Below are 25,888 nucleotides of genomic sequence, written 5' to 3' on the forward strand. Positions count from 1 at the left end.
AAGATTAACCTTATATCATGTATTTTAATGAAGATTCACCATGTAAGACATAACGCATGATAGGTACCCGGGCACATCATGGCGCCTAAAATATGTCTCAATAAATATAAAACAATAAATAATAGGTTAAAGGCAAAAGGAGGATATAAGTAACTTATGTCTACGTACAGATCTTATGGTATAGGTTAAGTTACAAGTTAATATTGCATATATTGGAGAGAGAACAGCGTATAGAGGGGTAGAATGGTTATTTGAGGCTCCAGTTGACTGAAATAAAGCACATAAATATACATAAATACATACAAGACATCTACATTTATGTCCGTTGAAAAGTAAAATTAAAAAAATAATATTGCGGTTAATATAATGCATTTGTAAAACTTGTCAATTTATGTGTTGATTTCACTAATTTGAATAAATTTCTGTTTTGAAAAACTCTAGGAATTTTGCTAAAATAATCTAGAGTAATTTTGATGTTAGGATATAATTTTAAATATGGAGAGTGAAAGCCATTTTAATGAAGATGCTGTGCCGATTCAGGAACAGGATTTAAGTAAGGTGGAAAGTGCAAATCAATCTCCAAATTTTGAATTGCGTGAAACATTGACCTTTATCAACGAGGATAACTTCGATGATGGGTGCAGCAGTACTACAGGAGCGAGTGGTTGCAGGGACTCTTCAGTATCTCCTCGTAGATTCGGCAGCAATGAGAATGAAATGGGTTCTGAAAGGGTTAGCATTGAAGAGTCTGATGTAATTGACGACGATGATTTAAAGAATTCGGAGACCAAGACCGAAGATAACGACGTGAATGACGTTACTGCTCCAATTGTTTGCACTAGTGAAAGCATAAATAGATTTTCAGGCGAAAGTGATTTCAGTTCTGAAAATGCCCAAGTTGAAACTTTGAATACATATACCCATACAAATAACGCTAATAAAGAACAGAAACAGGGAGACCCAGGCAAAACCGCTGATCCTTTGGGGGAAGATACTAATTCTATAGAATTTCTATCGCGACAAAAGGCACTTGACAGAGCAAACGTATTCTTGAGATGGAACTTGTCACCTACGAGAAGTCAGGTAGATGAGTTTTTGGATATGGCACAAGGGAAGTTGAATTTAAGTATGGTGTCGGATAAGGGTTACGACTATTGTTTGTTGTATTTTGAGTTGCTTCGCGACGGTTTAATAGGATATCACTTATGGGGAGATGTAACATCTGAACAAATAGAGGCATCTATCTCAGAGGCAAGACAAACATTAGTGGAGGCATTGACACCTCCTCAGACGAACAAGAGAAGGAATCCCAACGGCGATACTTTGTCAGAAGACAATTTAGGTAGTTATGAGAGTGATAAAGTTCCACTTCACTCTCAGACAAATAGCAAACGCAGGAACCAATCGGATATAGGAGACAAGGATGGTTATTCTGGACTTCAGGAAATCTCAATGGCGTCGTTAAACTTTGCACTAAACAGCAAGAATGACGAAAGTGAGACCAACGGTACTTCCATTGATTCACTGGAATGGCAAAAAACAAATAGTTGCAAAGATAGCGATACTAGCAACAATAGCAACAACATGGATGGCTCTTCGAAAGGTTCTAATATAGATAAAGAGGAAAATGAGAGCGATATTGACGATAATATGCAGGAAAATGAGGGAGGTCCGTCTTCCAGACAAGATGCCATGAATCGTCTATTGAATCCAAAATCGGGATGTAAAGGTGTTTCTTGGTCAAATCGCCAAATGGCATGGCTTGCATTTTGGAAGGAAGACAATCAAAGGCGTTCAAAAACATTCTCCGCGAGAAAACTAGGTTTTGAGGAGGCACAGAGAAGGGCAATTGAATTTTTGCGTAGAAAGAGGGAGGAGGTGAGAGTAAAAACACAGGCACATTTATATGAGGAATTACCGAGAGTCGGCTCGGTCTCGTTGAATCCTTCAAACGACAATTCTGTAATCAAGACCCCAAGTCGCCGCAGTTATTCGAATTCCAATGCCACAACTACTGCTACACCCGCGACTCCAATAACTCCTTCCTTTGAATTAGATCAACTTTCGGCGGCGAATCAGTTCATTCCCTGTATGGAAGAATCTACAAGAAACCTAATTGCAGGTACCAATCCTTTGTTCAGTGCAGCCGGGAACATTCTGGCTGCGAACAACATGGCACCAATAATCAATCACGGCAACTCAACAGTGCAGCAGGGGGTCATTCAGCCTGGAGTGGGACAGCAGAATATCCTAACGGCAACAGCCGCGGCAGCAGCAGCTGCTCATCAGCTTGGATTGCCGTTCCATCTTGCAGCCCTTTCATCGATAACAGGCGGCATCCAGATGGATCCTTCATTGTCTGCAACGGTGGCTGCCGCAGCGGGACTTGGACTTCAAAATCCACAGCAGGTCCACCAACCGGGACCACCACCACCAATGAGTAATTTTGCACATGCAGCCTTCATGGCCGCCAATCCGTTCTTCATGTTTGGGGCGGCAGCAGCAGCGGCAGCAGCAGCAGCAGCCAATTCAAACAACGGACAGTTGGGGCCAAGTGGTCAGGGTCCGCATTTCCCTTTCCAACAATTTCAGGGTCCGGTGGGTCCACTGGTTCCCACAACTCAGGCGCCAGCAGAAGCCGAGGAATCCGGCAATCCAAAGCCTGCCGGACGGTTTGTTTCTGTGGGCAGCAAAACAAGTGAACAAAAAGATGATGTGTCTGTGGTTCCTACAGACAATAATGCTTCAAACGCAACTACGTGTGCAACTACTGGGGAAATAGCAGGTAAGGCTTTTGAAGATCAAGAGAAACCTGGTACAATCAAGAGTTCATTAGATGCCGAGGTCAAGACCAGACACGATTTGAAAAGCAGTCTGGGTGAAAACGGCATCGAATCGATGTCTAAAAGTGAGGAGAACGTGGCGTCACTGAAGGCTCTGGGAAGCCAAGTACCACCTTTGGAAGTGTGAGTGAACGACTCGTAAGGTATAAATTTCTTTTAAGTATTTGCAGCTATTAATAGAGCTTTAAGTTTCAAAGTTAAATTTTAAAGACTTGCTCAGCATGATACTCTTTATACAACGCTTGGAAGTGGCGGGTCATCTGGATTCGTTTATTCGAAGCTTAATTTAAAATCAAATTCGTTTTAATGTTGTCACCAGTTTGGTAGAACATTGTTTGCCTGTCATACATGCATTTGCATTTGCATGCAAGTGTATTTAACGGAAAATTACCCTAGTTTAGAGTTAATGAAACACGTAATTTTTATATCATTGAGGGAATTCAGTTGGGAGACTTAATTTTGTCTGATAAATTGCAGCGATTCACTTTTTCCCTTCTTTCCTGATTTTGATGTCTGAGATTAAATAGTGCAGCTTTTTATCCGGAATAAGCAAAAATTGCGTTTGTGCGTGTGTTCGGAGTGGGTATGAGGTATGCACACCCAAGGGAGGGCAGGGTCATATGAAATTATGTCTTTTTAGCAGTTAATAGTGGTTTATTAGTTATAGAGGAAATGATGGGAAAAAGCGGAGTTGTACTTAAAGTTAAGCACTCGGCGGACAGCTACAATGAGGACAAGAAGGAGGGTAGAGTAAACGCCAAGAAGCATATAGAGCTGGAGCAGAATGCAGCAAAGGCCATTATGAATTTAAAGCACAGAAGAGAGTGTAGTGGAGGGGTAACAAAGTTCTCGTGGTGCAGTGATCAGTTGTGCAGAATGTGGTACGACATGTCACAGTATTTTGGATTCCTGGGGGAAGACATTATAGACACTGACATTGATAATGCAATAATATCTGTGGCGGATGGGGGGAGTGGGATCTACGAGAGACTAATAGTTCTCGGACATCGAATTTTAGATGCCTCTGGAAAGGAGTACGCAGTTAAAAAATACACGGAGTCGGGGATAGAGGGTCTGCCCAGGGACGCAAATAGAATACTGGAGGGAAACAAGAAGTTGCTTTTGTTTTTAAAGATGCGTTGGTTCAGTTCTAGTATTTGTTCGGTTTCCTGTTTGGCAAAGTTTGCAAGGAAGTATTCACACTACTGCAAGGCCGAGCTAAATTCGCAAAACGCCGCTTTTGATGACAACAAACTCGCCAAGTATATCAAGTTCTGCATCTCGTTTTGTATATACGGACAGGGAATGATAGACTGGAACAGTCCATTAAGTGTGGACGACAAACTGTGCAAAAGATTTCCCTGGATAGAAATACTGATAAGGAGTATCGATATGAGCATAATCAATCCGCCGATAAGAGAAAACGATAGGTTTTTAACTAACGAAGAAATTATGAATGCAAAGACGTTGGAAATTCTTTGGAGATATTTCGGGTATGACAAGAACAAGAAGAGCATTCCTCCAAGAATCTCATTTGCTTTGAATACAAAAGGAGACGCACAACTTCCGGAGGAGAAGACGGGCCAGGTGATTTTTAATCACTACGTGAGTCATTATTTCAAATCTGTTGCTGGCGAGCACGGGTTTACAGGAGTGGATTTGCTATACTGGGTTGAAAAGGAGAAGAATACACTACTAGAGAGCAATTCAGTGGAACTTTTTTCGCTAATTTATCTCGAACTCGGCGTGATATATTCAAATGGAGCCTCTAATATAGACGAAAAACTTTCCAGATATAGAGGGCTTTTCTTCTCTTTCATAGCAAATATGTTTGTCTTGTCTGACGAGGATTCAAGTGCTCAGCTTTGGTTGCAGGAACTCGTGACGTGCGTGCGTCAGATTCAGCTTTATATTTTGGAATACCAAGAATTCGTCAAGTCGCAGGCTTCTAAAAAGACTAATGCGATCCCGGAAAACGAGGTTTGCACCGTCTCTGAAAACTGTTTGGATCACACGCACGTACCGAAGATATTCTTGGATTTGGAGCACGACGAGGTTAAGTCGCTCATCACGATTCTTGAAAACTGTAACGCCCCAGACATTGTGGAAATGGCTCAGGCGTTTATAGATAGTTCGAGGTACTGCATCAACTCAATTGTGGATATTGTAAATATTCCAAAAAAAATGGTTGGCCAGGTTTTTAAGAAGATAATTAAGCGTTCCAAAGCGAAGTGCAAATTAGGGACATGCAGGGACGAGATCTTTATCTCGGATTCAGACTCCGAGTTGGACTCGAAAACAAACTCTGACTCGTGCGACAATGCAGATCCCAGTGAAATATTTGAGTCTGTTCGCGAAGTCAAGGAAGAAAGACTCGATTTAAAAAAAAGAAGAAACGGTTCGAGGAACCGGAAAGAGGCCAGAAACAACTCTGAAATCAACAATGTTTACTGTGCGGAGGCTTTAGGTCCAATACTAAAACCGGTTGCACTCAAATCCGAAGAAAAAAAAGTTGTTGAGATTCAACCGGTATCTATTACGCTTATAAATGAAGAGGGAAGGTCTGTTCATTATACGCTAAGACCCAATGATGCCTGCATACCAGAAGGAACTGTGAAGCCAGTGAGTGAGATAGTAACTAATAATAAGGGCGTGGAATTCGACGAGAAAGATAGAACTTGTCAAAGAAGGTCAAGAAGCCCCCATATTTTTTCTAGAAATGCTGGAAGAAGCAGATCACCTTCCAGAGGAGCCTTTAGAAGGAGAGAACATGGAATTTTAATTTGTGGAGACCATTCCCAAAATTATCCAGATTTAAATGGTAATGTCCGGGTATTCAACGACCCTCGCGACTATACGAATTACATACGCAACACCCTTCCAGAAAATTACGGATACTCTGGAAGCGGTATTGCCGAGTCAGCCTATGGTTATAACATTGACAACTCAACAAGCTACTATTAGCTGGGCACGGGAAACATGCATTTAATTGCATAATCAGAATTTTGTTAATGCATAAACCTTGTTTATGTACGACTTCAAACGCCCTCTCTTTGCGTCGTTTTAACGAGGTTTATCTCAGCGGTAAGGCAGCATTTGGGTCTGTGCTGAGAGCAGAGGGACGGAGTCGGACACGCAAAGTTCTCGGGTAAAGAAGGCAGATAAGGCAAAGCGGTCCCAGGCCGCCCGTTCAGGTGGAATTAAAAAAGCTACATTGGGTTTAATGAGTCGGAAAACGCACTACCACTGCTTATTGGAAAATTAGGATCTGGAATAAAAGGAATGAACGTGTCTAGATTCGCCTTAAATAATCACTTAGTGTCATTAATTAGTTATTCGAATTTAAAATTTGCGTTTTGGCTAGGATCGTATTTGAACTCGGTTTCATTGTTGTTCGAAGAGTCAAGGATTTCCTCCTGTTCGTCCTCGTATTCGAATGGGAAGTAAGAAACAATTATATGGAAAGCCTTCTCATATATTGCCTTAGAGGGGGCCTCTTGAAGCTTTTCCAGTCTAGAAAGGCCGTAGGACTGTTCGACGAGGACGCAGTAGGGATTCTCCTGCAAACCACGCTCGTGTTGTCTGATTGCACCTATTTTCAAAATGTTTTCAATGGCCTCCAGAGCGACATTAATGACCTTTGCGTCCTCAATGCTAAGCAGGTCACACAAAGGCTTTATAACTCCGTGATTTACGAGTGTTTCGATCTGCTCTGGAGTTCCTCCAGTCGTGGCGTTAGAAATGGCCCAGGCAGCTTCCTTTTTGACATCAAATTCAGCAGTATTTAACAAATTAACCAGAGGTCCAATAAGGCCGTTGTCAATAATCTCTTGGATCTGCTCCTTGTTCCCAGCAGTAATATTAGAAACCGTCCAACAGGCTTCTTTTCTAATAACCTTTTTGGGAGAAGACAAAAGTTGAAGAAGGTATCTAGCAGCTCCGCACGAAAGCACCATTTGTGTCTGTCTGTCATCCCCAGTGACAATGTTCCCAACACATCTCAAGGCGGGAGTTTGTACAAGTGGAGAGGGATGCCCCAAAAGTTCAACAAGTCTCGGACACGCATCGCTTCTGAGCACTGCCTCAACACGGTCGTTCGGTCCGTCTGAAATATAACTCAAGGCCCAACAGGCGTCTGTCATTACCTCCAGGTCCGGGAAGTACAGCAATCTGCAAAGTATAGACAGCGAACCAGATACCATTTCAAAGGGTGGTGGAGGTCTGCCCCTGCACAAATTGTTCACAGTCCATGTAGCAGTTCTTAGAATGCTCGTTTTTCCACTAACTTTTCCGCTAGTGTTGTTGTTCGTTGAATTATTTAGCATTTGTCCTCCGTTGTCCATAGAGCCTATTTCTAGTGCAATTAGTTGCAGTATTGGTTGAAGCGCACCTGACTTAAGCACTAAGTCACGGCAGTTTGCGGAGTCGCCTGCAATATTTCCCAAAGTCCAAATTGCCTGCTCCTTAACTTCGAGTTTAGGACTGTTCAGCAATTCAACACATTTCGGTACAGAACCGTGTCTTACAACTTCATGCGTCTGTTCAGTAGTACCCGACGAAATGTTTGTAAGGGTCCATGCAGCCTCGAATTGGAGGTTCGGGTGCTCGTAGTCACCCAAGAACTGAACCAGTCTCGGTATAACTCCTGCGTCGATTACAGCCTGGATAGGCGGATTGTGCTCCCTTGAAAGAAGCCTTCTCAAGCCCTGTGTTGCCTCGAATTGCGTGTTAAAATCACTGCTCAACAAGCTCTGGGACAAAATCGGGATCTGGTCGATAGTATAGACGCTTCCAGACTGGTTACTCCCTCCCATTGATACTTCATCTTGATTGGTGTCATTGCCTTGACGTCTCTTGCTCAGTTGCTCATCTCTTTGTTGCTTGCGTATTTGTGCTTGTTGCTCCTCACGCTTTCTTCTCGGGTCGTCAAAGGTTTTTTTGTATGCCTTCTTATGGGTTTCAAGCTTGTCCATTTTTAGTTGGCTTATGCAAAAAGTAATACTCACGCCCTCAGACCCACAACTCTGAAATTTAAGTTAAATTATCCAAACTAAGGCCAGTGGCTTCCCAACAGCGGTAATTTTGCTACCGCACAAACGGGCCTGAACAAATAAAGCTATCCGCAAAAAATTTCGCCTGAATTCCGACGAGATAGCCTCTAGAGCAGCTCCTTTGCCTCATCTCTGTCGAAGACCCAACTGGAACTCCCAGATGTTTCCTTGCGTTCTGAGGAAAAGCCGTTCTCGGACTTTGCCCAGCCCGCTACCGCCAGAGCCATGGTTGGCGCAAAGGGAAGAGTATGCAGGGGAAAGCGCAACATTCACGGCAATAATATAACATAGTGAAGTTGTTTTGAAAACCTAAATAAATGAAGGATGTTTCTGAGATAAGCGGACTCATGGGGTCCTACCTCTTGAAAGGGTGGATCATGCTTGGAGATGCCTGCCCCTCTGTAAGTTATCTGTTGTGCTTCAGGTTAAACTCACTGTAGCAGTGTGATGAAGTCCCTTTGTTGGAGGACCCCTCCTGTGGGATCAGATATTGCATGAAGTGCTCTCCCCCGGCATCTTCCAGCAGAAGCCGCGGCCTGGAAAAGGGGATGAAATGCAGTTCACCCAATGGTCTGGATGACAAACTATTTAACGGTGGTGGCTCTGGAACCGAAGCAGGTGCTATCGGGGAAAGGAACAACGAAAAAGAACCGGCAGCTGATTTTGGAGCCCCTATGGAGAAAAACACATATGACAACGTAAGAAAGATGATATTGCAGCTATCTATAATAGGAGCAACAACACTGGAAAACTCCGGTATACCAATAAATGAGAGGTATGTTTATTAGCCTAAATTAAATGTAGAGTAAATACTAGTTCGTGTGTCTTTACACCATCAACACTAAAGACTCGAGATTGTAGGAATAACAGCGGATACAATGCAAAAATTGCTCGGAATATCTAATTCGTTAGACTCTGGAAGAAGAATTAATTAGTGGTTTATATTAAATGTTTCCGATTTTAAGCTACTTTTCGTCTCTCTGTTGAGCTGCTTTTATGAATGCTTCCTCCACTTTTCTTCTCGCGTCTGGCTTTTCGCCGTTCTCCTCTCTCTGCAGGTTACAGGCGTTCGCCACTTTTTGGAAAGTAGATCCGAATTCGATTATTGCCAGAGCCCTTTGTTTTCTGACCTTAGAGTCAACTCCCATGTCCTTAACAAGTTTCTTTGCCACCGTTCTGACTGTATCTTCGATGTCCATAAGCGTCATTTGCAACATCGTCTCCAAGATTAATGGGAGAGTTTCCTCAAACTTTTGTTGCGTGCTTGCGGCATCACTTGAGTCCTCCCTGTCTTTATTCTCTCCTTTTTCATCCTCACTCATGTGGTCCTTTTTAATGGCAGATTGCAGATTTTGAGCCGCCATGGCTGTTTTAATTGCAGTGGAGGCCATTTTCCATGTAGTGGCAACATTTCTGGTTTTCGCCTGGAATTTAGCATACCTTCCACCGATTCCAAGAAAAGTGTCTATTTTTCCAAGGTACTGAGAACCGTAATTCTCATAACTCCAACCGATTGCCTCTACCATTGAATCACAGAACGAATTGCTGCAAAGCTCTCTCGCCTCTTGGGAAATCTCTTCCCTCCACTTCTGTAACTTCTCTGAATTCTCTGTAGGAACTGAGTTGTCTGCATCAAATTCATTCAATATTGGAAGAATCTTGTCCCTCATTTTCTGCGCAAGACGAACGGTTCTTTTGTTTTGTTCGTTTTCTATCATGTTCTCTATAGTATTCGAGTTGTTCATATTTGAGTTTCCGTTTAAAGATGCTATCTCGACTAGAGAAGCCATTTTAAGCTTTCCCACATATTTTTCCAAATTGTCAGACCCAAATAACAACGTGAATATCAAACTTGAGTCTATAACGGGCATGTCCTCCGTAGCACCCATGCCGTATTCGTCGTACCTTCTCCTGAGTTCCGGATCAGCCAGTATCTGGTAAGCCTCCCCCAGCTTTTGAAACTTTTCTTTCGCCTCATTATCATCTGGATTCTTGTCCGGATGGTACTGTTTGGCCTTTCTGTAGTATTGGCGACGTATCTCATCCGGTGAGGCACCTGGGGAAACAGACAGCAAGTCATAATATGTTGTATCAACAACATTCTTTGAGATGTTATTCGGTGCTCGAGATTTATCACTGTTGTCTTGTTCATTGCAAACATGTTCCTGATTAACTTGACTGTTCTCCCTTTCCTCCAGCTGTTTTATCTCCTCCTCCAACGAGTAGTAATATTCTATCCACTGTCTGTTCTTTTTGTCCCATTTTCTTCCCTTGTTGCTCTCAGATATGGCTTCTGGAGTGTTGGCAACACCTCTTGCCATTTGATATCCGGCCACACCTACTGCTGTTACTGGTAATGCCACTGCAGCCACCAGGCCCGCACCTACTCCCTTGAAAAAACCACTCACGCCTTCTGTTGCTGCTCCTACAACAGGAGCGGCAACCAAACTCGCGACTCCAGCTGCAACCCCCTTTCCTACAGTTTTCATTCCACTGCTGAAGCCTGCCATTGCATCTCTTGGTTTTCTTGTTGAAAAGAGACCACCGAAAACGCCATCGTCATTGTACAACAGGGAGTTCAAGTCATCCCCTCCAATGTTACCATTATTAGATGGTATTGCAAGTTGATACCAACTTGATTTTGACTCGTCCAAAGTTGTGCTGCTGCCCGGTTCTATTTTAGAGTATCTCTTGTCATACGGCAACTCCTCCAAGTTTGACTCTGATTTTGATCTCGCCTCAGGCTTCTCATATTCAACAGATTCAGTGGAGTCCACCTCCGGCAAAAATGCCCCAAGGTTCTTCATCTTTTGTATTTGCTCCATTCTTTATTTTCTACTTCTTTTTAAGCATACAAATGCAAGAAAATAAAATCATATCCTGCCGGTAAACAAGCCTTTTGGCGCCTAATGTAAATAGTACTTGAATGATATTCACTATAACGAGAGCATACACAGCGTAGAATATGTTATGAAAAAATATTAAGTACACCATAAAATGAAACATAAATGAAGTGAATAATATTTCTTAAATCTAGGGGTTATATTGGGAATTTTGAGCATTGCTTTCTTCTGAATTGTTGCTTATTATGTCAATATCGTCGCTAGTTAAAGCCCGTTTACGAACTAGTCTTTTGCACAGTGCCCTGTGGAGAGACTGAATTAATTTTGACTCATGAGTCAACAATTTTAATGAGTGGGTAATTTGCTTACCTTTATGGCGGAAAACTCGCCTCTGGCCTTGTCTTGTTGTTCTGTGAGTAGTTTAAACAGATCCATTAACCATACATTAGGGGAATTTCCTGCGTCGATGTGCCTGGGTGGGATTAATTGTAGATTCAACGACGAACGGTAACTTACTTTACGAGACCGAGGGGGACTTCGACCTTGGATAGGGGTGAGTTCGGGAGTGAATTTTGAGCCTTCGAAAGCAGATCGATCAGTTCGTGGCTTGGTAACCAGTAGGAGAATCACTTTGTTAAGGTCAATGAGCATTAAACTTACATCCTGTCCTTCATTCTTGATACGTCAGAGCCGTCGCTGCCAGAGGAAGTAACATCGTTTGTTAGTTGCGTTAGGTTTCTGATTATCTCTACAAAGTGCTCCAAGAGTGGGTCAATAGACATTTTTACTAAAAAGGGCACTAGGTGGAATAATGATTTTGCGACATGTTTTACCGCGCACTAATATTAGAATAACACCAGGTTTGGACGGCAAATAAATGTAAGATAAACAAAAATTAAGCCACATATCAGTGCTGGACATCAACATATTCTAGACTTGATGAATTTCAGGAACCGTGACGCGTACAAACTAGGAGGAACTGCGGATATCTTGGTTGAGGTTCCTATTGTAATTGTCTTATACATTCTCTCAAACTTCTTCACTGTGTTCCAGGTCGAAAAAAAGTCAATGAATCCCAAGTAGTAAACCTTTTTGTGGTCTTTTGACAAAATCCCGACAAATTTCCTCTCACAGTTGTTTTCGATTATCGACTTTATGTCCTGGACATCGCTCTCAACGTCGTGTATTCCAATCAACAACGAGTAGTCCATGATGTTGTAAAACTCAAAGAATCTACAATCAGACTCCAATTGAGACAGAAGACTTTTTTGCATTTCCTCATCTATGCTCAACATTTCTCCGTTGTGCCTCATGTCTAACTCCTTCAAAGCAATCGTCTTGTCGGACTGCAGAATTAGAGGAGTAGACCTCCCTATGAGGCTACCCTTTATATCATATCTCCTGTTTATCTCAACAGGTGTGTGGAATATATTCTCCATCACTATAAAGAATATTTTGTGAATCTTGTTTTTTGTCATTATCGAGGGGTGGTTGTCTGAGACCTGGCACCTTAATGAATTAATTGACTTGAAAAGTGGTTTCTTGAGTCTAAGTGCGTGAAGGCCGTATATCCTTGTGATAAGGCTATTGGGGTTGTTTTCTATGTGCGAGTAGTATTTGTTCAGTATGCTTCTGAAAAAAAGTACTGTCTTTTTCTCAACAGTTTTAATCACGAATCTTCCGTCCGTGGTGTAGTAAAAAAACGCTCCTGACTTTCCTTCACTGCACAGTTCGTTCATTGATGAAAGGTTTCCCAACACCATATTCCCGAGAAGCTGTTCTGGTCCCACACTTCTTATGTATGACTCCGGTGAAATCTTGCATATTTCCCTTATCTTTCTAAAAACCATTGGATTGTAGTCAATAAATTGAACAGGTTTTGAGTAGCTTCTCGAATCGTTCGACTTTTGCAGCATCAAGTTTTGCTTAGTATGTAAGGAGTTTGACGTTCTTGGGATGATGAAAAACTTTTCCTTCATTATAAAATCGTAATCTGCAACTTGACGATTTGGTTCAGAATACACTCTGCCTATTGCAAGTCTCATTCCCACCATCATATTTAAAACATTGTTCCAACTTTCGTGTCCTATGTATACAACGTATCCTTTCATTCTTGGCACACTCGATAACTTAACGCTTCTAGTCGAAAGTGAGTCCTTATCCTTGCTAGTGTTTGACTTCTTCTTATGAACAGAAGCTTTGGGTTTAGCGACGCTTAGGTCCACGCTGTTCGAGGACCTACTTGTATTTCCGTGATACCCACTGCTTATTCTTCCCTTTTTCCTGTATATGTCAATAATCGACCGTCTTTTTCTCTTATTCGGGTTGTAGTTGAACGAGCTGCTCTCAAATTTACTGCTTGTTTTATGCAAGAATGTCTTCTTAATGATCTCTGTAGCCGACATGCGCTTTACATTAGGGGCCACGTTCCCTTTGTTAATGTACATCTTCTTTCTATTCTGCATTCTCTTTACGGACGAATCCTGAACATTCTTTTTGCCTATTATTGAGTGAATATGTGTTTTGCAGTGCATATTATTCAGATTTTTTTTGTAAATAGAGTCAAAAACCTCGACATTATCTTCAAGTGACACTTTTAAAGACAAAAGTTGGTCAATCAAACTACCAAAAGGCTTTTTTTGATTTACAAATCTTCCCTGTTTTTCTGAAAAACACGTATTACTGTTTGAGCCATGGTTTCCTGAATAGACCAAAGTTAGTTCCTTATCCTGCGTTGCACTCACTATAAACGCGTCCAAAGTGTTCAGTGAGTTCTTTATTTCCTGTTTCACGTTCTTGATGTCTTCTAAAAGGGTGTATGTTTGGACCTTAAGTTCGTTTAATTCCCCTCTCTCGCTCATCTCATTTGCCTCGACATTTTCCTCAATAGCCTTACGTAAGTATTTGGAAGCATCGAATATTGAAAAGCTTCCGCACTCTGAATCAAACTCAGGCAACTCCAACATACCGGAGGTTATGATTCCAAAAAAAGATAGAAATTCAGGAGACTCCTGAATTGCAGATTTGTACTCCTCAAAGTATATCTTTTTTTCTTGTTCGTTTTCACGCAATGTAGAGTAACAGTCGAAAAAGTATTTAATTTCTTGGTCCGAAAAAGTTAGTATGTGAGGTCCCACAAGTGTGTATCTTGCATTATCAATTGCTCTTATGGAAGTTATAAGTCTTTGAAGCGTGATGCCGCTTTCTATTGACTCAAACTCGTTTCCCAATATAACTCTGAGGGAGAACTTTGCCTTTTCGTCAAAATTGTTTGAGATCATTATCCCCAATGATCTACCAAATTCGTAGAAATCCAATACTCTATCATTGTTCAAGTCCATTGCATTGAATATCATTTGTGAGAGCAAACCGTCATTCAACAACCCCAACAAGATTCTAAACTTGTTTATATTCATCACCCCTAAGGAGGAAATAAATTGTATAGTTAGTCAGCTAGTCACTTAAATAACTGTAATGAGGGACCAAACCCGAATCTCTGTGAATTCTCATTTCACTCTACTTTACACTGGCTCTTGCCGAGAACAGCAACGCAATTGTATTTAGTTGTCGATTTCGCACTGTTCTGTTTGCAATAGTTGCCAAGTAAATAAAGCAAGGAATAGAAGAGTGCGGATTCAAACTCAAATTAAGACCACAGAAACTTACCATTGTCAGAATTGGCCTTGAACGTGCTATGAAAGTTCTTTATTTGTTTGTGACTCAACTCGGTCTCATTTTTGATTCTCCTAAAAACATCCTGGATTTTAACGCCTTCTTGACTTCTCCTAAATGTGCTTCTCAACTTAATCATATGTGCCAAGCTAAAATTCAACCCAGTCAGACACGAAAGCGTGACTCTGCATCATTCAATCTGAACGCTGTATTAATAGATTTACTAGCACTTTGAAAATACATAAAAAAAAACACAAAGATTACGCGGCAAAAGGAAACATAATCGCCATGTTATAATAATCAAGTTATCATTGAACCGGAAAAAATGTTTAACTTATTCTATCAAAAAACTTACTAATTTAAAAGGCATTTCTAGTAAAATAGAAAATCTAGCATCAAATGTAGAGACCAAAACTGTGGAAAGTTATGATGAAACGTTTCTGTGCGTTAGTGTTTGTCTCTCCTCCAAACTGCTTGTTTGTTTGTTGAACTGGAGTGGTTTCCTGCTCGAAACAATTTGATACTGGCCCTCTCCCTTGATCATTGCGTTTAGTGGGACCCTGACTGTTTGGCTGTTCACGAGCCACATTAACATCCTTCCAATATAACTTGAGGAACTTTTCGAGTTTATCTGCGTTGCGGATGCGGGATGAGATAGAAGATTTATCAGAATTGTGTCGTGTTGGTACGTTGTGTGTGTAAACATGCATGCATTGGAATACCGTTATTTGCATGTCATAACGTTATAGGTTTTAACTCTTAGTGCGTCCAACTCGAGAGCACAGTTAACTTACCTTGGACAAAAATGGCTCTACCTCCGTCTTTAGAGAATGCACAACATTGGCTGTGATGTTGTATTGTTTTACTATCTGGAATCCAGTGTTAGTAATTGTGTCCTAAGATGCGAGTTTTGGTTAAACACAAAATGGGTTGTCGGCGAAACGCACCTTAATATCAGGCCAGGCAATGGTGGGAGAAATGTCAGCAAACAGCAACATTCCTCCTGGCTTAAGTAAGTCAAACACCCCTCTTAAAAACTTATCAAATTTGGGATAGCAGTGTGCCGATTCAACATTCAAAACTATGTCAAAAGACTCTGGAGCGAAATAGTTCTCCAATTCCATACTGCTGCCGACGTAGAAAACCTTGTTTCCTGCCGGTATCAGATCATTTCTATATATTTGTCTGCATATCTCAATTCCTTGATCGCTGATGTCAATGCCTGCATAAGACTTGGGTTCGGCAGCAGAACAAACCACAACAGATCCGCCACCTCTTCCACAGCCAACCTCGAGGATCGACTTTCCCTTAAGGTCTCCTTCATAAGTAGATAGCACTGCAGTATATAACTGGACTGAATTCCAAACCTCGTTGAAATTCAGAGGAGAGTCTTTTTTAAGTTTATCCTGCTTAGACTCAATGAACTTGTCTAACTCTGAGTTTTCCGGAGGCGAATGTGGGACTCTGGTTGCGTATCCATAGTTCATAAACGATACGTCAATGTTGTTGGTGTGTTGTAATCTGGTAAACAAGGAGTTGCATGTGTTGTAGCAGAATCTCCAAAATAATGGTGCTATATTGAGCACTGATTTTAAGTTCCAGTAGGTTATCCACAAATAAGACAAAAAATAGTCTACGATGCTCAATAGTTTCATAGTATTTATATCCTTGAATCTAAAATTCTAATATGCTTAGCAAATTCGGAAATATTATTAAAATAAAAAAACCTTCCGACCAGCTTCACCCTCGTAAAAAAAAGGATTCGAGCGACTAACCCTCAACCCGGGATTAATATATAAATTTTTGTTTAGTTTTTTTTATAATAGAATTGCACCAGGTTTCTACTAATTTCACAACGTTAACACAACTAGATGAAACAAAACATTTTGGAAATACAAGATGTTGAAAACAGACTTTATTTGTCTAATCACACTACACAAAATACCGAACAGTCAGATCACCCACCACCTGTTTGTAACACATTCACATGTCCTTCCGGAAAGACAAACAAAAAACGGAAGAGTGCAACAATTTACGGTATCTCTCCAGTCAGCCTAGAACATCTTTTAACTAGTGTGCATTCCTGTATTTAATCCTTTAAGGTGTTTCCATAATCTTGTCCGCAAACCACGCAGTCAACACTAGGCCTTGCTTTTAAATTTATATATAATTTGTAATTTTTCCCGCGGAAAAAATAAATGAAAAAACAAAAACTACCTCACAATACGTTGAATTATGTGTCTATAAAAAATATTAATGTAAATATTGGATGAATACAGCAGGCAAGAATAGGTGAAAAAATAACTGTTCATATTCAAGTGCGTTCCGTTATTTTGCTTAAACTGCACCTTTTTATACTAATGGATGCTGGATTGAGGCGGAGGTTAACCAACAAGGAACTAAGATGAGCCAATCTCGTCCAGGATCGTCTAAGGTTAAAACAAATAGAACAAAGATTACCGTGGTTGTGAGAAAAAGACCACTAACAGAGAGCGAGATAGCAAGGAATGACATAGACGTTGTAGAAGCAGCGAGGGATGAGAACACAATATACGTGCATGAGTTGAAAACCAAGGTTGACTGCACCAAGTATATAGACAAACACTCATACACTTTTGACCGTGTTTACGGCGAGAATGTAAAAAACAAGGAGTTGTACGAGGACATAATTCAGCCGTTAACCGAGAACATATTCACTCCGGGATTCAAATGTTCCTGTTTCGCCTACGGACAAACGGGGAGTGGGAAAACCTATACAATGATGGGAAGCGAGAACACGGCATGTTCAAGCAACCAGGAGGGACAGATGGAGCATGAACTCGGAATATTTGAGCTTGCTGTGAACAATATATTCGAACTTCTCGAGCAATCGGAACACAGAGATAAGGAGGTTTACGTCTCTTTTTTTGAGATATACTGCGACAAACTGTACGACCTGCTAAACAACCAGAAGCTAGTAAGTGCAATGGAGAACAGCAAGCGCGAGGTTGTGGTTAAGGACCTGACTGAGAGGCTAATTAAAACAAGAAGGGATCTATTGGCAATTATAAGCAAGGGACTCGAATATAGAAGAACGGCGCAGAACAGCATGAACGACATGTCCTCCAGGTCGCATGCCGTTCTGCAAATTGAAATAAGGTCTAGAATACTCCCCTCTATCAAGGAAACTGCTTTACATTCCCCCAACTCACCCAAATTTGTAACATATGGCAAAATGGTATTCATCGATTTGGCGGGAAGCGAAAGAGGTGCAGATACGGTGCACAGTACCAGACAGACACAGCAGGACGGTGCGGGGATAAATCGCTCATTATTGGCTCTGAAGGAATGCATCCGTGCACTTCATGACCAGCAGGCGAGCCACGTTCCATTCAGGCAGTCGGAGCTGACCAAGGTCCTAAAGGATGTTTTCGTGGGGAATGCACACTCGGTTATGATTGCGAACATAGGTCCTTGCTACTCATGTTCGGAACAAACACTAAACACCTTGAGATACGCCCACAGAGTGAAGGAGCTTAGAAGGAAGTCCATTCACAGAACAGAGACCTTTGGTGCGGAAAAGAGCAGTTCTAAGACCCAATTAACCAGAAAGTCAACAGCACCCGCCAGTTTGTACAAAAAGGACACTTCTTCAAGCAACAACAGTCCGAGGTCTTGCACAGAGGAGGAGTTCGAGGATTCAAATGTGGATCCTGAGTACAGAGAGGACGAATTTGAAATCAGTCCAACGATCGCGAGGTACAACACGGCGTCTGAGAACGCAGAAAATGCCTTGTACGTGACTAACGTAAAGAACGATAGTGACACAATGCTGTCAGACTCCCAATCTCCACAAATAAAGCAGATGTTTGGGAGGGACAGCATATTTAATATTCCAGGAATTGGTATAGTTAACACCGACACAATACCCGAAAACGACTTGATTAAACTTAAGAAGTACCTAGGCGAGTACTTCTTAAAGAAGCAAGAGGAACTGGCCTCGAACCACGCAACACACCTGGGAATACTATGTGAATGCCTTAAAGAGGAGTCTCTGATTTTAAAGAACCTTTTAAAGCAGAGCTACACTAGAAAGAGTTCGTGCGAATACATTCGCGAATTAAAGAGTTTAATTTCTAAAAAGACGGAGTCACTCTCGAGTCTGCAAAAAGAGCTGACAGAAATAGAGGAGATCATTTCCGTGATGGATGTTATAGGAATACAAGAATAACTGTTTTGCCCCACAAATCAGAGATCACTATACTATAATTCGAGCTTTATCAACCAGGTAGTTGAGCGCACTATTCGAACTAATAAATTGGCACACTGCCAGTATACAACCTATAACACAGTAAAATATTCTGTTTAAGACTATTATGAAGGAAGGTAAATTAATTAATTCAAAAGAGAATTTTGATGGATTAAGAACCACTTCTTCTTTGTTTAGTGGTTTGGAGACGTTGTCTTCAACTAGAGAAATAGATTTAGAAGCGGATATAGGCGATCTTGGTGATAAAGATGACGTAAAAGGTAGTTTTCAGTCAATTGAATGCGACAAAAACGCACTTGATGGAATAGAATTAACAGCCAGTAACATGAAAAACAGGTCTCTGTTGTTTCATATAGAGAGATCACTATTACTGGGTACAGTTGGTGTAAGTTTAAAGTCTTTGTGTTTGGCCATTGGAATTTTTAGTGGTCACTACTGGAACTTTTTGTTTTTGTTTTATTTTATATTTTCATTCCCAATTTACTGTTTTTCCACACGCCATGACTACTTGAATAAACTATTTATTTTTACAAACACCCTCTTTCCAATATTTTCGCTGTTTCTCTTAGTTGAAAATTCCACAATAGTCATAAACAGCCACAGAATTGGGACTCCCCTTGAAAGGAACACAGAAATACGCTTGGTGGTGGACATCATTATGCTGATTGGGACTTCGTTCGGGATGATCTTCAATTCAGTCAACAGCTGCAGGCTCAGAAAGGTCATCTGTAACTTGGAGAAGCAGTACATTGACTCATGTTTGGGGCATAGAATTGTATTTAAAATTGACTCAAAAACCAGACTTCTCGGGGGTCGCCCCTATTTAAATGCAAACAACTGTGTTACGTCCATTACCCGTTAATAATTTAAGTTCCTACTCCGCCGAATGGCGCCAGTCTGGACTTCTCACCTTAGCTATTTAATTGGTCAGCTATGTCCCTGTTTCAGCCTTCAAACCAAATAAAGCTCACAAATGTTGCAGTTGTTAGGTACAAATCTCACGGAAAGAGGTTTGAGGTTGCATGTTACAAGAACAAGATACTGAACTGGAGGAGCGGTGTAGAATGGGACTTGGACGAGGTGCTTCAAATAAGGTCAATATTCACAAATGTGTCGAAGGGTTTGGTTGCCTCTGCAGAGGACGTAGCATTGGCATTTGGCTCTACAGATGTGGACAAGATATGCAGAGTTATTTTAAATAAAGGTGAAATACAGGTATCTGAGACAGAAAGGGTATACATGTTGGAAAAGAAATACACTGATATTTGCAATATGATCAGTCAAATGGTAGTTAATCCCAAAAACAATCTTCCGCTTTCGGCCAAAAATATAGAGTTGGAATTGAGGGAGTCTGGATTTTCCGTATCTTTGAACAAGAGCACCAAGGAGCAGTCGTTGAGGGCTCTTGAATTGCTTAAGAAGCGTATACCGGACCAAATCGAGAGGATTAAGATGATGATCAAGATTACAACTGAGACAGATGAGAAGGAGCTCATAATGAAAAAACTCACTGAATTTAACATATCCCCTATTTCAATGGAAGAGGGTCCTCAGTTCTCCGTGACGTTTTTGTGTGATCCAAAACACTACAGGGAAATTGAAAAGTTGAAATGCAAAGTATTACTTTTAGACTCAAATATTAAAAATTCCGAACGTGAGGGCAACAATAATCGCTTTATGGGGAAAAACACTAACCATTACAAAGGCGAGGTTGTGGCAAATAGGGAACAAGAGCTGAGAAGTGCTGGCGACGAACCATCTTCAAAAATCAATTGCAGTGGGATTGAGGATACTGACATGAAAGATATTGAAAAACGAATATTGTCAAAGCCTACACTGGAAGCAGACAAAAACAAGAGCAAATCTGGCAGTAAATCTTGCCACAAATGCAAGATGGAGTTCGACGATCTCGGTTCTTTCAAACAACACTTTCGCTCAGAATGGCATATTTTCAACACAAAAAGGATCACGAGGAAAATGGAACCCGTTTCGGAGGAAGAATTCCTCGAGTTGCAAAGTGATATTAAGATGGGATTCTTGGCTGTTGAGTAATTTTTCATATACAATTCACAAAAATACGCCATAATTATTTACTGAAACAAAAATGTGTGGGGAAACAAATAAATGCGCATGTACGATCCACATCTCTCTGTTTCATTTGTTACCTTCGTCCAAGTAAAATGAAAGGAAAAAAGGCGAAAGGGGGGAAAACTATACTTCACGTGTGTATTTTTGCAAACACACTCATTTTTCTGCCCTGGTCCCTAAATATGCTTTATAAAAGCTTCTGTTATTTTAATTTGTCTGACTGCTGGAGAAGCTACGTTGATTTATCACAAAAATACGAATGGCGCCAGGACCTCTCCAAGTTGGCAGAAAAATGCATGCAGGAAGAAATAAATAAGAATATCAAGGATGAATTGAACTCAGAGCTCTACCACTCTGTTTCAGAAGTGGTTAGTGGGATTCATGCTGTTGTTTCGGATATTGAAACTGCGTGTAAATCTTTGGGTTTGTATAATTGTACAAAAGAGGCAAAACTGGTCAACGAAGAATTAGAGCAGGTTTTTATTATCTCAGATTTTGAGTGACATATAGAAACAATAGGCTTAATATTGAAATTATTATAGGTATAGGCATAACTACTTGTATCACTTTTTATGTTTGTAAAGTTTCATGTCTCAACGGACGATTGTTCAGCAGAAACGAACTTATTCGTTATAAAACAGGGTCTCTGGCCACCATTTGAAAATGGGTTCCAGTCTGATTTCAAGGATGCTCGTGGGGAGTGTGAGATTGAAGTTGTTCAACACACTCGGATGCACGACTCCCATAATACCAATTTGGACTTCTTGATTTGCGTAGGTTTTTTCAAGCTCTATTTTTTGCGAATTGTCAAATTCAAGCTTCTGAATGACAATCTTAACACACCTTGTAGGTAAGAAAGTGGGGTCACTGACTTCCTTTAAATGGTAAATTCCGATACAATTTGGATGCACTGAATTCGCATCCTGGAGAGAGTACTTGCCAATAAGTCCAAGTCTGTTCAAAAGATGGTCCAAAAAGCCGTGTATCTCCTCCAATCCGCTACCAGAAGCGTTGCTGTACGCAATTGCAACCCTTTTGTCGTTTCGAGACCCAGAAGGAGTGCTTTTGTCCAAAATCACAACATCTCCAACCTCAAATACCCTCTGTGGAAGTGGCAAGCTTTTGTTAGACTCCATCGTTTTAAGCAATGACTGAATAAGTGTCGTCCTGACTATTTCAAATTCGCTCGTTTTTGCGTTTTTTAAAACCACCGCAGGATAACTTAAATCGTAACCCACAGAATCTATACAAGAGTTTTCCAATTTAATATCTTCTTCTCTAAGCAGGTATTCAAAGCAATCAGAGTGTTTGCAAAGAGCCCAGTTTTGTGCCTCAGAGACTCCGTCGGTTGAAAGTTCTCGCTTCACTATTTCTATCCCGAGATTCAGCCTATCCAGTTCACAAAAGTCAAATTTCCTCTTAACAATTTTGTTATATCCGTATGATATTCCGATGTCCTCAAACAAATCAACTGGATGCAAAACGTCAGACCTGTTGATTGGAACACGGCACTTTAAAGTTCCTTCTCCAACCTCACCTTGGGTTTCTGAAGAAATCATCATCTTTTTTAGTAGCGACTTGGCACTTTCCGCGTTCAGTGGGGGCGTTATCCCGAGTAATTTAGAGGCTTCAGTAACATTCACATCAAACAGTATGTCATCAATACAGGGAGTTTTAACCTCGTAATTCCCACTTTCCAGAACCTTGTATTTGTATGGATGCGGAGGATACACATCGTGCTCGTACTCTACAACGACAGGCTCAATTTCAAATTGTTTCTTGCAATATAAAGAAAAGGAAGAAACTATTTGGTTTAAAACAATGTGTGCTCTGCTGTAGTCTGTGGCAGTTACCTCTATAAAAACATTTTTCGTCTCGAGTGTTATTTTGCTGTGGTCTCCATTTATTAATGGAGGCACAGACAACACTGTCTTGTTGCTGTCTGTGATTACTGGTAAAAGATTAAATGGAGTGACTAGAGGAACGTAGTGTCTCAATTGTTGGTGTTTTCCGAGAAAATCCAACAGCTGAGTTCCATTCAACTCCTCATTTCCAACCAAAGGAACAAATCTAACACTGTCATGGGGCTTTGCGTCATAGTAAAAAGGTCCCCTTATTTTGTCTAAATCATGTGTTCCTATAGATGCAAGTGACCTCTTTCTGCATATATTGTGGTGTAGCTTCTCCTGAAAATCAATAAAACTCTTGTAGTTGTCTTCGTTGAACTCAATATCTCTAAGCACCGCACACAAAACAAAGGGTCTGATGCTAGATGTCGGCTTTTTGACGATCATCCTAACTCCTCTTTCTTTTGAGTCCCCAAGAACGTACTTCGGGATGTCTGAGTCTCCAATGAAACACCTCAATGCAATTACCAACCCCTCCAAACAAAGTATATCCGGCCTGTTTGCCGGTATCTCTATTTTAGCTATCCTATCACCATTAGTTTCATCTACCTCAGTTCCGTCCAGTTCCAACCCGTACTGAAAGCAAATGTCATCTAGCCACTCTTCGGTTATGTTTCTATTCAGAAACGACTCAAGTACCCTGATACTAACAGACACCACTGGCATTTTGTGGACGTTCTTTTTGTTACTTCCGGCTTTAATTCCGTTTTTCTCGCCTAATGTATCTTCACCCTCGGAATGTAAATTGCAATATACATTTAAAACCTGTTGGGCGCCACCAGGTTGCCAAATAGACAAAAAGGTAAACCCCGACCTGTGAGCTTCGGAGTATGCGCAAGCTCTCAGTTTAATGGCATCCATGTGATTTCTCTTCTCGAGAAGTCCTTTGAGTTGCACTCATTTAAAATGAGTTAAAGTCCCTCTGAAAAAAAGCCGGTGTTCTCGGGGAAGAGACCACTCTCCGACGCCGTGTCCAGGCCCAGGACACAGTGCGTTGGTGTGAAGATAAAGGCCAGACACAGTAAAGGAGATAAACGGCGAAATGAGACAACAAAGTTAAATAAATATCCTAAACTCTTAGACTTTCCTATAACTATGTTGAGTGGTCGCTATATACTGTCTATCTATTTATCGGATGACAGGTATGTGTAACGTATGGTGGTGGTGATGTGCGAGTACAAACATTAAATATCTTCAATATCCACGCCTTCGTTTTCATCAAATTCAATTCCAACCTCATCGTACCCGTCCTCAAATATGTCAGCCTCGTTAATCTTCGTGGTTTCAGGTATCTCACCCTTTGACTTCAACGCCCTTGCTTCGTCAGGGGTGTATTTGAGAATAATGTCACCCTTTGAATCTTGAAAGTCCCTTAAAGAAACCAATACAATGTCTCCCGGATTCACCCAAACTTTCTTCCTCATCTTGCCTCTAATGTGACAAAGACGTTTTTGTCCATCAAAACAATATGCGTCAAGTCTCCCATTCCCAAGCATTCTCTGGACCTGCCCATACTCCTGTCCCTCTTCCTTAAAGACAAGTTCTCTCTTGTCACCCTCACTGTCGTTCTTCCCTCTCCTGCGATTCTTGCCACCCTTTCCTTTGTTCTTTGGCATCGTTCAACTTATTTTATACTTTTATTTTGTTTTTATAATTTTTAATGTTTTTACTCGTTTGAAAATACCTAGTGCCGACGCCAGGGGGATAAAAACGGGAATGTATAGGGGTCGCAATTTGGGAGCGGAGGAGAATAAAACAGACCCGAGGCGGAAATGTTGAATAATGAATGCAAGTAAAAAAAAAATAGATTTCTCAAGACTGCCTCTTTACAGAGTCAGGGATTGGGTTCGCGACAAGATTGGAACTATTCTTGGGTCAGAGGACGAGATACTGGTGGATTACTGCGTAAATCAGTTAATATACAAGACAAGGAAGTCAACCGCAGATGAAGAGTTTCAGATTTCACCTGGAGAGTTTTTGGGAAACGTAGAAGGCTTCTTTGGTGAGCACTCAAAGAGCTTCGTTTCTGAACTTTGGGACTTCCTTTACAAAATCGCACCGGACGATCGTCTGGAGGACGGCCTTGATTACGACAACAAGAACCTAGACGGAAACAACTTCGAAGATGCTGGTTTCAGAGGGAGAAGACAGAGAAGAGGCAGAGGAGGTAGAAGCAGCTACAGAGCTGGGGGCAATAATGACGGAGGTAACAGCAGGAGAGATACAAGGGGGAGGAATTACAACGACAACTACCCCAGGGAGAGACACTACAGAGACAATAAATTTAGGTCCAGGTCTCCCAGAAGACACTACGATAGAAAAAGCGACTATTCTCTCAGTAGCGGCATCGAAAGATTCCACACTGAAGACAGAGAAGGCAGGTTGTACACAGAGAATAGGGGTGGAAGCAAAGAAAACAGAGACCATAGGGAGAACAGAGTTAGAAGGGCGAGCAAAAAGGTGTACAGGACAAGAAAGAGGTCGTTTAGTCGCTCTTTGTCCCCCGATTCCGAAGACTCGAACCACAGGGAAACCCCGTATTACTCGGGAAGGAAGTACCGTGACGAGGAGCACTCTGAAGTTGACTCCCCCTTAAACGCGGAAAATGTTCCAAACAACGGCCTGGTTGCCAGTCAACCGCACTCAAATTACAATTCAGGAAGGTCCAACTCCCGGACCGACCGTAACAGTAGCGCTTTTAGCCAAAAGGAAAGTGAGAGAAGGGGGAATTTGTCCTCCGACACTGATTACATTGACACGGAAGAAAAGCTTTTGAGGAAGAAGGCTCTTGAAATGATGAGGCGGAGAAACAGCGACAGCGGCAATGCCAGGTCTATTTCTGAGGAGAAGTTGAGATCACTAGCACTTGAGAAGCTCAAGGCGAAAAAGTTAATCAAGTGACGTCAGGACCCGAGTTTCTGTTCGGTCTCAAATCCAATCCTGATTGCCGCGCCACTCATGCATTTGCGTCCGCATGCATGTATAATATATGCTTAAACATACAAGTGACTTGAACTTCAAGCAATAGGTTGGGACCAAAACGACAAGGACTTTTCAACCAACGCACATATGTACGCCTTCAAACAAGTTAATAGCTGTCATAATGTTAAATATATATTTACGCATACATATTTATAATATCTAGGCACAATTTTACGAATTCGCGATCATCACATTATTATTAGTTATTACTTTAATCCCTGATTATCGTTCTTGCAGTTAGAAACTCAAGGTA

At 41.2% G+C, this 25,888-nt stretch overlaps 15 protein-coding genes across 15 annotated transcripts; 8 read left to right on the forward strand and 7 right to left on the reverse strand.

Moving 5' to 3' along the window:
- Nucleotides 1-495: 495 nt before the first annotated feature.
- On the forward strand, nt 496-2,970 carry FG386_001955 (uncharacterized protein; the record flags this gene model as incomplete). The annotated part of the gene is made up of 1 exon (XM_067341578.1): nt 496-2,970. One exon carries the CDS (start codon nt 496-498, stop codon nt 2,968-2,970), a length of 2,475 nt encoding a protein of 824 aa, XP_067196541.1.
- Nucleotides 2,971-3,515: 545 nt separating this feature from the next.
- Nucleotides 3,516-5,807, forward strand: FG386_001956 (uncharacterized protein; the record flags this gene model as incomplete). The annotated part of the gene is made up of 1 exon (XM_067341579.1): nt 3,516-5,807. One exon carries the CDS (start codon nt 3,516-3,518, stop codon nt 5,805-5,807), a length of 2,292 nt encoding a protein of 763 aa, XP_067196542.1.
- Nucleotides 5,808-6,175: 368 nt separating this feature from the next.
- Nucleotides 6,176-7,816, reverse strand: FG386_001957 (importin alpha; the record flags this gene model as incomplete). The annotated part of the gene is made up of 1 exon (XM_067341580.1): nt 6,176-7,816. The coding sequence occupies one exon, from the start codon at nt 7,814-7,816 to the stop codon at nt 6,176-6,178; it is 1,641 nt and encodes a 546-aa protein (XP_067196543.1).
- Nucleotides 7,817-8,442: 626 nt separating this feature from the next.
- FG386_001958 (uncharacterized protein) lies at nt 8,443-8,682 on the forward strand (the record flags this gene model as incomplete). Its single annotated transcript, XM_067341581.1, has 1 exon — nt 8,443-8,682. The coding sequence occupies one exon, from the start codon at nt 8,443-8,445 to the stop codon at nt 8,680-8,682; it is 240 nt and encodes a 79-aa protein (XP_067196544.1).
- Nucleotides 8,683-8,859: 177 nt separating this feature from the next.
- Nucleotides 8,860-10,719, reverse strand: FG386_001959 (DNAJ protein; the record flags this gene model as incomplete). Its single annotated transcript, XM_067341582.1, has 1 exon — nt 8,860-10,719. The coding sequence occupies one exon, from the start codon at nt 10,717-10,719 to the stop codon at nt 8,860-8,862; it is 1,860 nt and encodes a 619-aa protein (XP_067196545.1).
- A 293-nt stretch (nt 10,720-11,012) lies between these two features.
- Nucleotides 11,013-11,411, reverse strand: FG386_001960 (uncharacterized protein; the record flags this gene model as incomplete). The annotated part of the gene is made up of 4 exons (XM_067341583.1): nt 11,013-11,039; nt 11,107-11,209; nt 11,254-11,343; nt 11,398-11,411. The coding sequence occupies 4 exons, from the start codon at nt 11,409-11,411 to the stop codon at nt 11,013-11,015; spliced, it is 234 nt and encodes a 77-aa protein (XP_067196546.1).
- A 246-nt stretch (nt 11,412-11,657) lies between these two features.
- On the reverse strand, nt 11,658-14,548 carry FG386_001961 (uncharacterized protein; the record flags this gene model as incomplete). The annotated part of the gene is made up of 2 exons (XM_067341584.1): nt 11,658-14,158; nt 14,404-14,548. The coding sequence occupies 2 exons, from the start codon at nt 14,546-14,548 to the stop codon at nt 11,658-11,660; spliced, it is 2,646 nt and encodes an 881-aa protein (XP_067196547.1).
- A 161-nt stretch (nt 14,549-14,709) lies between these two features.
- Nucleotides 14,710-16,064, reverse strand: FG386_001962 (methyltransferase; the record flags this gene model as incomplete). The annotated part of the gene is made up of 3 exons (XM_067341585.1): nt 14,710-14,748; nt 15,204-15,305; nt 15,357-16,064. The coding sequence occupies 3 exons, from the start codon at nt 16,062-16,064 to the stop codon at nt 14,710-14,712; spliced, it is 849 nt and encodes a 282-aa protein (XP_067196548.1).
- A 749-nt stretch (nt 16,065-16,813) lies between these two features.
- FG386_001964 (kinesin-like protein) lies at nt 16,814-18,619 on the forward strand (the record flags this gene model as incomplete). Its single annotated transcript, XM_067341587.1, has 1 exon — nt 16,814-18,619. One exon carries the CDS (start codon nt 16,814-16,816, stop codon nt 18,617-18,619), a length of 1,806 nt encoding a protein of 601 aa, XP_067196550.1.
- Nucleotides 18,620-18,764: 145 nt separating this feature from the next.
- FG386_001965 (uncharacterized protein) lies at nt 18,765-19,520 on the forward strand (the record flags this gene model as incomplete). Its single annotated transcript, XM_067341588.1, has 1 exon — nt 18,765-19,520. One exon carries the CDS (start codon nt 18,765-18,767, stop codon nt 19,518-19,520), a length of 756 nt encoding a protein of 251 aa, XP_067196551.1.
- A 71-nt stretch (nt 19,521-19,591) lies between these two features.
- On the forward strand, nt 19,592-20,710 carry FG386_001966 (uncharacterized protein; the record flags this gene model as incomplete). The annotated part of the gene is made up of 1 exon (XM_067341589.1): nt 19,592-20,710. One exon carries the CDS (start codon nt 19,592-19,594, stop codon nt 20,708-20,710), a length of 1,119 nt encoding a protein of 372 aa, XP_067196552.1.
- Nucleotides 20,711-20,928: 218 nt separating this feature from the next.
- FG386_001967 (uncharacterized protein) lies at nt 20,929-21,249 on the forward strand (the record flags this gene model as incomplete). The annotated part of the gene is made up of 1 exon (XM_067341590.1): nt 20,929-21,249. The coding sequence occupies one exon, from the start codon at nt 20,929-20,931 to the stop codon at nt 21,247-21,249; it is 321 nt and encodes a 106-aa protein (XP_067196553.1).
- A 120-nt stretch (nt 21,250-21,369) lies between these two features.
- Nucleotides 21,370-23,514, reverse strand: FG386_001968 (phenylalanyl-tRNA synthetase beta chain; the record flags this gene model as incomplete). Its single annotated transcript, XM_067341591.1, has 1 exon — nt 21,370-23,514. One exon carries the CDS (start codon nt 23,512-23,514, stop codon nt 21,370-21,372), a length of 2,145 nt encoding a protein of 714 aa, XP_067196554.1.
- A 323-nt stretch (nt 23,515-23,837) lies between these two features.
- FG386_001969 (uncharacterized protein) lies at nt 23,838-24,269 on the reverse strand (the record flags this gene model as incomplete). Its single annotated transcript, XM_067341592.1, has 1 exon — nt 23,838-24,269. The coding sequence occupies one exon, from the start codon at nt 24,267-24,269 to the stop codon at nt 23,838-23,840; it is 432 nt and encodes a 143-aa protein (XP_067196555.1).
- Nucleotides 24,270-24,435: 166 nt separating this feature from the next.
- On the forward strand, nt 24,436-25,554 carry FG386_001970 (PWI domain; the record flags this gene model as incomplete). The annotated part of the gene is made up of 1 exon (XM_067341593.1): nt 24,436-25,554. One exon carries the CDS (start codon nt 24,436-24,438, stop codon nt 25,552-25,554), a length of 1,119 nt encoding a protein of 372 aa, XP_067196556.1.
- Nucleotides 25,555-25,888: the final 334 nt, after the last annotated feature.

Source organism: Cryptosporidium ryanae, assembly GCF_009792415.1.
Source record: "Cryptosporidium ryanae isolate 45019 chromosome Unknown contig_3, whole genome shotgun sequence".
NCBI lineage: Eukaryota > Apicomplexa > Conoidasida > Eucoccidiorida > Cryptosporidiidae > Cryptosporidium > Cryptosporidium ryanae.